Source organism: Pelophylax lessonae, assembly GCF_965119305.1.
Source record: "Pelophylax lessonae genome assembly, chromosome: 2".
Lineage (NCBI taxonomy): Eukaryota > Metazoa > Chordata > Amphibia > Anura > Ranidae > Pelophylax > Pelophylax lessonae.
The window spans coordinates 145750424-145763293 of record NC_138769.1 but is presented as its reverse complement, the minus strand read 5'-3'; the positions used below and the strand labels follow the sequence as shown (position 1 = coordinate 145763293).

Below are 12870 nucleotides of genomic sequence, written 5' to 3'. Positions count from 1 at the left end.
CACATGGGTAAGTTAAGGACTGCAAAACTGTGAAAATGGACTGTAGGGCTGCCAGAGGAGGTGGGCAGCATCTGCAGGCTTACTAGATCAAAGTAGCAACCATCAAGAGCAAAAAGGGGGTGTGTACAATGTGTTACAGAGGCCCTGCCTCCTTTTTCAAGTATCAAAAATATCAGTCGATACCATCTTCACAGTTTTGCAGCCCTTTGCTTATCCATATTAAAGTGTGCTTTTAGTGCCGGTTCACATATGTGCGGCTGCGGCGATCGCATGTAATGTGGGAGCACACTGCTCCTTCATTACATGCGATCGGCTGTGCGGTGCGAGTTCAGCCATACACTTTGTATGGCTAAATTCACACTGCACCCGCAGCAAAGACGCACAGGACCCTTTTTTGCAGCCGCATCAGGATCGGATCGCACAGTGGTTCACACTTGTGCGATCCGATCCTGTGCGAACTGTTAAGATCGCACTGCGATATGCAATCAAACAGGGGGTGTCGTTAACATTGACACCCCCAGCGTATCGCATATGGCAGTGTGAACTGCCAGGGGTGCGTTTGCGATGCGGGAACAGGCTGCGAATTCGCAGCCTTCCCGCATCGCATAAGTGTGAACCGGGAATTATTCTTTTAAAAAAATGATACATGCTCGTATTGATGTTTGCGCTGTTGTCACCTTTGTTTTCTACATAAAATGGTGGGTATATGTTGGACTTTGAGGCGTGTATGGTTTGGTAATGTTAACTATCGTGCATATACAAACAAAAATTGTAATATACTTTGTCCTTTAAATCATTAAAAACTGTTATAAATCATAAAAACGTATGAATCATAAAAAATATATAGGTGGATATTGTGAAAATCAATATGTGAAAATAATATACACATGTATATTTAGAAAATAAACAGTTAATTTCCTAAGTAGATAATTAGGTGTCTTCTACACCTCGTGCTTGAATGTGCTCTGTATTCCCATCACACACGTGCTCATTAGCGATGCTCTCCCACCTTAGTATAAGGGGGCCACTCAGCAGATGAATCCGGGCCACCAGGACCCCCACAGCTTGATGTATGAAATTGGTCACAGCTTAAGACTCCCGTCTTCAAAACCAAATCACCTCAATCAAAATAGCCACGGCTTAGGCAAAGAAGTATGTTTTTCCTTTAAATATTGGATCAGGTTCCAAACCATCAGAATTCCCAGAAAAAAGCATAATGCATATAATAGTGCAATACATTTATTAAAATATCTTTTTCAACATACAATGATTCATAGAACACTCACTTTTTATTGTGCCTACAAGCGGCACCCACTGGTAATCTTTTTAAGTGTACAATGATCAGCGCCATCCGCGCTATGGACCAGCATGCGTATCACCTGCATTGCACCGAGAACCGAGCACATTCAAGCATGAGGTGTACAAGACACATAATTATCTACTTAGGAAATGAACGGTTAATTTTCTAAATATACGTGTATATTTTCATATATTGATTTTCACAATATCCACGTATACATTTTTTATGATTTAGAACAGTTTTTAATAATTTAAAGCACAAGTATATTAATTACTATTTTTTTGTATATGCACAATAATTAACATTACTAAACCATACAGCACCTCAAATTCAAACATTTAGCCATTTATTTTGGGTTCAATCCCAAAATTGACGGCGGCTGCATGGTGATTAAATAATAAATAATTACATGGTATACTTAGGAGGCACCATTTCTATTGATCACTAAATAATGGTGGGTGTTCGAGTATTTTTTGTCACGCAGTATTTTACGCAGCGGTTTTTAAAATGCAAGTTTTTTTGTAAAAAATACACTTTTTTTTTATTTTAATGCACAAAAACACAATATATTGCCCAATTGTTTGGTAAGATATACAAAATGATCTTATGCCAAGTAAATAGATACCAAACACGACATGCTTTAAAATTGTGCACGCCTGTACAGCAGCGACAAACTACGTACATTTTAAAAAGACTTTAAAAACCTTTACAGGTCCTCACTTTAGATTTAAATCAGGGGATCTAATACTAGAAATACTGTCCTCGACCTGATGTTTGCAGTGATACCGCACATGCATGGTGCAATTGCTGTTTACATATGACACAAGACCGATGCTTGCGTTCGCCTTTTTTTTATTATTATTTATTTTGCTTTTTTATTTTATTTTTACACTTTCCTTACATTTTTTTTTTTCTTGATCACTTTTATTGTTTTCAGAGGGAATGTAAATATATTCTGTGATAGCAATAGGCAGTGACCGGTACTTTTTCTGACAAATCTGGGATCTTTTAGACTCTAGATCTCGCCTCTGCCCTTAAAGCATCTGACCACATCATGATTGGTGTCATCAGTTGCTTACCCAATTTAAAAATGGCGCTGTTTATATCAGGAGTGAATGGCAGAACCGCTGGCTGCATTATTGGGTTCCCCGGTGGGACAGGAGAGCCTGAAAAAACTGTGGAAGGCGGCGGGAGGAAGGAAATCCCCTCCCACTTCTTGTAAAAGCAATCTAGTGGCCAATTAGCCGCTAGGATTGCTTTTACATAAAAGCCGACTACTGGCTGAAAAAAACGATACCAAGAGGATGCCTACCCCTGCAGGCATCATCCCGGTACAACCACTCAAAGTCCAGAGACGTACCAGTATGTTGCTAGTGCTTGTTGGGCATATAAGTGATGTTCTTTTTTTTTTTTCATACAGCCTGTGAGCTGAACGAAAAAGAGAACCTATCAGATTCCTCTATTCACACTGATCGATGTGGATGAAAAAATCTGCCAGAAAAAGTGTGTGGTATGCCTACCATTAAAATATACTGCCCTGCATCCACCCACTTCTAATGATGGCCATACATGCAATGTTCTTAATTTTCTGAAAAAAATAAAATAAAATAACCGATAATAACCAATTCCTCCATTCACATTGATTGATGTTGATGTAGAAATCTCTGCCATAAGAAGTGAAAAAAATGTATGCCGAAGCATAGAGGTGATCCACCCACTAACCACGCATGCTTTAAAATATATGTTTTTTTTAACTGCAGAGGAGAAATCTCCTCCTACAACGCTGCATTCATTGACGTATGTATTCTGAAAGCACACTTGGCTACTGTCAGAATAAACAGATCAGTTCTGCAGCTAAATGGCGTTCCTGCAAAGCAAACAATGGTTAATAAAACACAGTAAGAACAGAACATTAACTGAACAAAACAGCAACTATTTTTGTGATCGTTTAAATTTGTTTCCTGACTGTCTAAAATATTTCGAGACCCTGTGTGAATGTGTGCCCAAGACTGTGCCGTGCTGTACCCTATACGAATACTCCACTAGTGTGTGTTAGTGACGGAAGCAGTCCTTTAGACAGAGACCAGGTTGGCCAGGACAGGAGGGACAAAAAAAAGGTGTGTCTCTTCTTATTCTATGTCTGCTACAGACACAACATCTTTTTTGGGTCAGGGTACCAGGAATGGCATCCGGAAAATACCTCTCAAGCAGGCAGCTCACTGCGTCTGGATTGTGATTTTGGCCACAGCATTTTCTGGATACAAAAGAGCCATGACGATCTCTTTCTGAAATTTTAGTAAGAATCAACTTTTTCCTGATACTTTGTATAGTACAATAAGCATTGAACAGAACCAACTGAAATAAATATACAAACACTTTCTTGTACCAGCATCTAGATGACCAAGTACGGCTTCATCATCTAATCGTTAAAATCCATCACTCCCATGTTAAGGTGAAAGTGAATTGAAGACTGGACGAAAACATCCCGTATGCCCTTCCACTTCACTGCAAGCAATTAATTATTTCTCGAGCAGGCTTTCTCCCCCCCTTCTAATTTGGGTATTTACAAGCTGCTGGGGGAAGCCCCAGCGATTAGGTCGCATGGTGCCACAATTTTTTTTAAGGTGTCTAAAAAGCGGCACACTTGTATAAAAATTGTCCATATACAAGTGGTGCCCTTTATGGAGCAGGGGAGACACCAAGTCCCAAACAATCTTGCCAAAGTTCATTGTTGTTGAAATGCATAAAATGCATTCAATTCTCATATCTACACCTGGATATGGCAGCGGAGAACACGTGCATATGATGAATCTGGTCTGTGGACCATTATGACCGTAGTAGTATGTATTCGCATTAGAAGGACAAGAGTTAAGCTCAAAAAAAGCTCTACATTTGGAAACTGTGTTGCTTTTCCATTCAAATGATATGGCAAGGAACAAATCTGGGCTGGCGGCGATAAATTACTCAGCATATAAACTACTTTCATCCACAATCCATACAGATTTTCCATGAAAAACAGATAAAAAAAAACAGAAGGGGAGGTAAATTTGCTGTTTCCACCTGAATTCCGGGTTGGGCAGTGAATGGGGGGAAGTATGGGTGCTGCAAGAATCTGTGGGTTGCCTATTAGGATTTGCAAGCACATCAGGAATACCACTATGGGCTCTTTGGGCCTGTGTTCTATTTCTCTGTGGCTACAGGACGTTATTTGTGATAGCCACTGCAGCAGCTTGGACTGCACTTATGGAACTCGCCATGTCACCAAGTGTTACTGCAGTGCTGGTATGTATAAGACCATTATGTACTAGGCCACTGGTGCTCGCTAGTTAACCAAAATTTAGCCTGGCACTAGTACTGGCACTCTGCTGCATATGGGAATCACTATGCGATTTTACCAACTCAGCAACCTGGGCATGGTGTCGGGTACGCCTGACCTTAGCAGGGATTTCTTCTTCATCATCTGATTTGTCTGTCGGTGCCACTGTTCTCTACAGGTTAATATTCTGAGCCTGATTCGGTCAGTGAGGCTTCCCTATCGCTCTCATCTGACATACTCAGAATCCTGGAGGCCTCTTCACTAGTGTACCTTTTGTTGGACATTTTTGTCAACTAAGTTTACAGGTACCTAGTGTGACTCAAGGGTAAAAAAAAAGCACCTAGCTGTCAGGGACTGCTGGAATGGCTACAAAAAAAAAAATACTTGCTAGTGCTAGCAGAGATCAGGCCTAATCTTGCGAATGCTACGGTTTTGTGTGTCAGAAGTGACAGTGAGGGGTTAAAGGCAGGTGCTGGGGCTGATCCTGCAAACGCTGTCTTTTTGGAGACATTATACTAGTGGGGACGCTAGTATAGGTCTGATCTGATAAAAAATATTGATCCAATCAGACGCTATACTAGCATGGTATAGGTGTAGTGTGTCTGTGATAGTGTTACTGGCAATCAAAGGGTTAAAACTTATTAGTGATTATGTGGAGGGGAAACGGACGATAAAAAAACAATCTGTACACTATACTGACACTGCAACAGGGCAGTGAAGGGGGTTACCTGGGGGATGATCAGGGGGTTAGTGAATATGTGGTGGGTAACCTGACACTCTCTGGGATTGACACCAACGCTATATGGCGCCACCCATGACACTAATACAGCGATCAGCAAAAAATCTGTACACTGTACCTAATGACACTGTGACAGGGCAGTGAAGGGGTGAAAGGGGGTTAAATGTGCCGATGTGATTTAGTGTCAGTGTAGTGCTGTAACTCACCTGTCTGATGTTCTCTCTTCTCTCTGGAACCATAAAATGGCTCAACAAGAGAACATGACATAATTTCCTGTGCGTTGTAGACACAGGCACAGGACTATCTGATTCGCTAGAATAACAGCACCCCTGGCCCGGCAGGTGCACGCACACTCCCCTGGCTCGGGAACATGCAGGGAGCATGATCAGGTGCACAGCTGCCGACTTGTAGCAGGAAAACTGCTATAGGGCGGGTGAAAATGGGTTAAACCAGCTATAGCAGCGATGTAGGGAAACTTTTTAATTGAAGAAAAAAATGCTGCAGAAAAAATTGGGCAAGCAAAATTAGGTTAAACTTACCTAGCAGAGCTGAAAAAAATACATGCATCCTTCTAGGAACCTAGCAAAAAATTATAGCATACTGGTAGTGGGAGAGGTTATTTTGGGCTGGCCTAAATTCTTTTTGATTTCCAGTGTCCAATCCTCCTGTAGGTGGCAGTATAACCCAAAAGTGTCTACCAATGGACAAGAAAGAAATGGCTCCCTTGACAGCAGTTGTATGTGGGTTGCTTTACTTTCCCTGCTCTGTCTATGTACTGAGCGATTGCAGGGATTAGGAAAGGTGTCCCACAAAGTGTACCATTTCAGTGTGCTGTTCTGGGCACTAGTGGTAATCACGGTAACATGCCAGGTATCACTGCAGCAAAGCAACCCAGACCTGACATTAGAAGTGTTTGCTTTCCAGCCAGAACTTACTGGAGGGCACACAGAAAATCTATGTCCCGTTTCCTTTACTGGATTTTCTATAGACATGTAATAGGTTGGTTGTTCACAAGAATGGATTCTTCACATGAATGCAATAGTTTGACTAAAAAAAGGCAAAATTGGCCTGTAAAAACTCTGATTAAAATAAGTGGACCCTGCCGCACCAGGGTTTTAGACAGTTAAAGATCTAGCATAAGTTATTTTTTTTTTTATTTATTTATTTTTTTTATTACTTTTCAAATGCAATACAGTTACAAGTCCACTAACAGTAGACAACACAAAACAAACAAAATAAACAGATACCATGGCACTGGTGGCTACAACAGCAATTCCAAATACCAGTACAAAAGTTGAGGAACAAAATCATACAGTGAGTAAATTGTACATATCAAGGGTCATACGAGATACAGGCTAGGTTCACACTGGTGTGATTGCAGACATTGCATGTGATTTGCACCGCATTCCTGTGCACATCACATGCAATGTTTGTGCTGACCGATTTCAGCCATACAGTTCGTATGGCTGAAACTGTATCGCATTCGCTTCAAAATGGTGCAGAACCCTTTTGTCCTCCGCACCTGATTCTGGCAATCGTACTGCGATCTGTTTCGGGGTGTCGTTAAGAGAACATTGACCCCCCCAAAGCAGATCGCATGGACGCGTGCGATTGCTTAGAGTGAAATGCGATCAGGAGAAACGCAGCATTTTGCGCATCGCACCAGTGTGAAAGGATCAAGCTAAAATATGTAACAAAAAAAATAAAATAAAATCGGACGAATCCCTGGTAACCTTAAAAAAAAAAAAAAAAAAACATAAAACAAAGAAGACTGTCAGAGAACCTATCACTGTAGGTCAAAGAAGGGATCACAGGTGAGACATGAAGAATGTGATACAAGCCATATAACACCTAGCATAGGTTTGAATATTTCCCTGTTACACCCAAAATGGAAAGATGGGCTAATTGTACAACAATAATCTAGAGATGTCTATTATAATGATGATTAACGTTTTATCTTTTATTCTCTAGGAGAAAAGCAAGGAGTCGTGTGCTAACAAGAAACTTAGAAACAATGATTTTTTCCTTTGCTTATAACTCGTTACCTACAGGGATGACCACATCATCATAGAAGCTCCATGCCAGCGCCCAACGCATGGTTTTTCCCTGATAAAATTCTGTATATGCAACTTTGGATACCTATAATAAAATATGAGACAAAATTGATCATAGTAGTGAATCTGTAGCAAATATACCAAGCATTATCTATGTGGAGTACATCTGTGAATTGGCATGCAATATATTCTTATTAGTTTATTAAGGTTAGCTACAATACTGAAATTGTATACTCTAGCAGGCACAGTTTGCGCTAATACCTATGGAAGTGTTACTGAAGATCATGATTACATTTGGGTCAATCTAATTTTGGCTTAAAGGAGTTGTAAAGTCAGAAGGTTTTTTATTTTAATGCATTCTATGCATCAAGCTAAAAAGCCTTCTGTGTGTAGCAGCCGCCCCAGCATCCCCTAACACTTACCTGAGCCCCAGCGAGTCCTTTGGACGTCTTGGACTCTCCCTCCGCTTTGGCTGAGAAACTGCAGCGGCGCCACTGGCTCCCGCTGCTGTCAATCAAAGTCAGTTAGCCAATCAGGAGGGGGGGGTGAACGGCAGCTCCGTGTCTGAATGCAAGAAGCCCAGTACAGACTATGTTAATTATGGCAAACACAGCTCCCAAGCCCACTCATGAACAAAGAGAACTACGTAGGATTATTTCCTTGCTTGAGGGTCTAAAATAGAGCATCTATGTGAATATGGACATGTAACAAATATAAAGTGGGTGTTATCCCAATATGGTTGCAAAAGTGGAAATACACTTTAACATAAGAACAGATTCTTGGTTTGCATATTTTTCAATACATATTACAATTATAGACAGGTCAGACCTAGTTCTGTAGCTCTCCTCTTACTTTGTAAGCTTACTATTAAGCCTACTCTTAATAGGCATCAATTGTTTGTTAGCCAAATCATTTATATTTGACATTAGTATCTGTAGTACATAAAAGAGGAAAAGGTTAGTTCATGTACAATATGCAATCTAAGTATTTGGCATGGTGTAGTAGGGACTGCCCATTACTTTGATTCCACGAACGTAAATATGTAATTCAGTATATTTAAACCAAGAATTCTAATAATGAAACCCTTTTTTTCATGGTAGCACATAGGCAGTTATCACTTTTAGATATTATTTTAACTTTACCCTGCTGACTGGTTACTATGTACAGCTGCACCAAGATTCTAATGTGCAGCAGTTTTAGTAAATTTTCCCCTAGGTGCCTGATATAACAAGTGTTGCTCTTAAACTAATTGCCAGTTTTTTTTTCAGAATTTTTGAAAAACATTTTTTATTCAAATTCCTACCCGAGTTGTTAGCAGACTTCTAATTTTGGTTCTCTTTCCCCTTCAACTACTCAAGAACAACAAAAATATCAATAAACATACCCCTTGTATTCGCAGCTCTTCCTTCAATGGCGCCAAACTGCACTTCTTACCCAGCATGCAGCTGTACCATCTAAAAAGAAAGAACCAACAGGGTACATAATTGGTGAGCTTTATTTCATTACATGAAAATACATGAGCCAAGGGCAGACCAGCATTCTCCTGTATTATGAATAAATTATCAGTTAGTGGTTCAGACATCTTGACATTTCTCACCACAACAGAGCAAACACGAGGAACGCAATTTCTGATTTGCATTAATGAATCAATTCTAAATTATTCCAGTGTGGCTCAATTGCTCTATGGAAACGGAACAAAGGGTGATAACTGATAACAAGTTTTGGCAGAAAGACCTCAGGTAAAACAAAATGTAACATTAGTGAACTACAAACGCCTAGGTAAGAGAATAGCTGCAACTGAGAATCATATATACAGTGAGGGGAAAAAGTATTTGATCATCTGCTGATTTTGTACTTTGCCCACTGATAAAAAGAAATGATCACTCTAAAATGTTCATGGTAGGTTTATTTTAACATTGAGAGACAGAATAATAAAAAAAATCCAGAAAAATGCATTAAAAAAAAGTTATGAATTGGTTTGCATGTTAATGAGTGAAATAAGTATTTGACCCCTTCGCAAAACAGGACTTCGTACTTGGTGGCAAAACCCTTGACAATCACAGAAGTCAGACGTTTCTTATAGCTGGCCACCAGGATTGCACACATCTCAGGAGGTATTTTGTCCCACTCCTCTTTGCAGATCTCCAAGTCATTACGGTTTCGAGGCTTATGTTTGGTAACTCTAACGTTTAGCTCCCTCCACATATTTTCTATGAGATTAAGGTCTGGAGACAGACCTTGCTATTTAGGTGTCTTCCCACATACCACATGTGATCCTAAAAATGTCACTCCAGGACCTTAATGTGCTTCTTGATTCACTCCTTTTTTGCCTTGGCCGTGTTTGTGGGTCATTTTCATATTGGCATACCCATCCAAGACCCATTTTCAATGCCCTGGCTGAGAGAAGGAGGTTCTTACCAAAGATTTGACAGTACATGGCCCCTTCCATCGTCCCTTTGATGCGGCGAGGTTGTCCTGTCCCCTTAGCAGAAAAAAAACCCCAAAGCATAATGTTTCCACCTCCATGCTTGACAGTGGGTATGGTGTTCTTGGGGTCATAGGCGGCATTCCTCCTCCTCCAAACCAATGAGTTGAGTTGATGTTAAAGAGCTCGATTTTGGTTTCATCTGACCACAACGCTTTCACCCAGTTCTCCTCTGAATCATTCAGATGTTCATTAGCCAACTTCAGACAGGCCTATACATGTGCTTTCTTAAACAGGGGGAGCTTGCGGGCACTGCAGGATTTCAGTACTTAACGGCATAGTGTGTTATCAATTGTTTTCTTGGTGACTATGGTTCCAGCTGCCTTGAGATCATTGACAAGATTCTCCTATGTAGTTCAGGGCTGATTCCACCACTTTCTCACGATCATTGAAACTCCACAAGGTGAGATCCTGCATGGAGCCCCAGACAAAGGGAGATTGACAGTTATTTTGTGTTTCTTCTATTTGCGAATAATCGCACTATTGTCAACTGTTGTCACCCTCTCACCAAGCTTCTTGGCGATGGTCTTGTAGCCCATTCCAGCCTTGTGTAGGTCTACAATATTGTCCCAGACATCCTTGGTTAGCTCTTTGGTCTTGGCCATGGTGGAGAGATTGGAATCTGATTGGACTGATTACTTCTGCGGACAGGTGTCTTTACACAGGTAACAAACCGAGATTAGGAGCACTCCCTTTAAGAGACTGCTCCTAATCCAGCTCATTACCTGTATAGAAGACACCTGGGAGCCGGAAATCTTGCTAAATGATAGGGGATCGAATACTTTTTTCACTCATTAAAATACAAATCAGTTTATAACTTTTTTGAAATGCGTTTTTCTGGATATTTTGTTGTTATTCTGTCTCTCACTGTTAAAAAAAACCTACAAATAAAATTATAGGCTGACCATTTTTTTTGTTAGTGGGCAAACGTACAAATCAGCAGGGGATCAAATACTTTTCTCTCTCACTGTACATACTGTATATGTCCGTATGAGCTTGCACAAAACAGACTAAATCAGAAATGTGGTTGGTGAGGTAATACAAACAATACAATTAAAGTACTAAAACATGTGCTTAATCCTCTCAGAAGTCAGTAGGTAGAAAGAGTTCAACACATAAGCAGCGCTTAGCAAACCCTATACAGAGTCCACATAGAGAGTCCCCCTTTGTGAATGAGACAAAGTCCACAGGTGAGTGATATTCGCGGATGAAGGAGCAAGAAGAACTTCCACCACACCACGTGTCCCCCTTAGGTATTGCTCACTCACCAGAACTCTATGTAAAAGGAGCCTCTCAGTATACCAGATGCTGACCACTCCACGATCCTTAGGCACAGACTCTCCCCAATCTGGATACCATACACCAAGCGATCGGCAATACTCCAGTATGATTCAATGTATCAGCAGTGAATCACAAGACATCCGTTGGAGATGGTCCACTTCAGTGCCTAATATCCAACATTAATCAGACTCGCCCAAACGGGCCGGACCTGATCCCCCCCGGATCACAGCGCTTCCCTGGACTGTGCGCTCCGCTCCTCCCAATGCCGATACCCCGCTCAGCGCAGATAACGGTCTTTCCATCCGAGTATGCCAGCAGTCCGTCCCCGATCCGTCCCGATTCTCTCCCCCACTCTCAGCCTCTCTCTGTTCTTTCTCTTAGAAAGGGGTTGTGACGTCACAGGGGGGCAGGGTCTCCAGGTTACAACACCGCATGGCTATGCCTTATAGCTATATAAGAACTGTCAGACACCAGAGCTGACAGAATGGCGGGAGCCAGCATCGGAGGAGGAGCTTTTTTTTTTTTTTTTCAGCGGGATGGTGGCGGAAGACATCACAATTTGACGTTGGATCTACATCAGGGGACATTAATAATTTTTAATAAAGGACCTGTCAAAAAACGTATATGTTTTTTGTTATACTACACTGCTTTTTTTTGGATGAATGGATAGCGGTACTATGTACCCCATACTCATTAACATGGGGGAGGGGGGTAGGGTCTGTGGGTCCCCTTTCTTAAAGGGGGCTTCCAGATTCTGACAAGCCCACTGCTCGTAGACCCCCACGGCCTAGGGTTGTGGGGAAAAGACCAATGTCCCCATTAACAAAAGCCCCCCCTGGCCCAAAGCACAGCCCCCCTATGCTGAGGGCATGTGGCCTGGTATGGTTTAGGAGGGGGCGCTCGTTTGTTCCCCCCCTTTTCTGGGCCTGCCAGGATGCAAGCTCAGAGAAGGGTCTGGCATGAATCCTATGCGTTTTTTTTTGGGCCTTAAAATCAATATCAGACCCAAAAGGACTACATTTTTTTTTCAAAACATTTTGCATTGCGAACATTGCCTCTGAGCACAAGTCGCATGTAACAGTTTAGATGCTGGTCCAACTTGGATGCGACTTCCATTCAATTCAATGGGCTGAAATTGGACAGAGGTCTGATCAAAGAAGTGCAGGCACCTTTTCCAAAGTCGGACAGACACAAGTCATACAAGTTAAGACCGCTCTCATAGGGAACCATTGATTTTGACATGTCATGCGACTTGCGCTCTCAAAGTCGGAGCGCTTGTCGCAGCAGAGTTAACTGGCCCGCATCCAGCGATGTGCATGAGAGCAGTGTCTCTCACTCCTCATGGGCTGAGACAAAGCAGAAGGTGCCATTGGCTCCTGCTGCTGTCAATTACAGCCAGTAAGGAGGGTAGCAGGACTGAGTGACGCGCTGAAACCTTAAACGCATGGAGGCAGTCCAGGAGCGAGCATGCACGAGTGCTCCCAGAACAAGCAGCTTGCCATAGGGGCATACGACGAGTAAGGGCCAGAGGCACTGGTGGGGGACCAGAGAAGAGTAGGCTCGGTGCTGATCTGTGCAAAACCATTGCATGGAGCAGGCAAGTGTGATGTGTTTATTATTTTAATACAACTTTAAGTCCATATGTCACTGATAGTCTAGAAAACATTCAAACATGCATAAGCTTCCAATATGGAA

General features: G+C 41.7%; 1 protein-coding gene across 1 annotated transcript in view; it reads right to left on the bottom strand.

The window, feature by feature from the left end:
* Positions 1-12870, bottom strand: part of METTL16 (methyltransferase 16, RNA N6-adenosine) — a 197993-nt gene that overhangs the window by 49681 nt on the left and 135442 nt on the right. The window contains exons 7-8 of the mRNA XM_082247010.1: positions 8794-8863; positions 7405-7494 (exon numbers count right to left, since the gene is read on the bottom strand). Of these exons, the coding sequence (XP_082103136.1) occupies positions 7405-7494; positions 8794-8863 (160 nt within the window). The remainder of the gene's footprint in view (positions 1-7404; positions 7495-8793; positions 8864-12870) is intronic.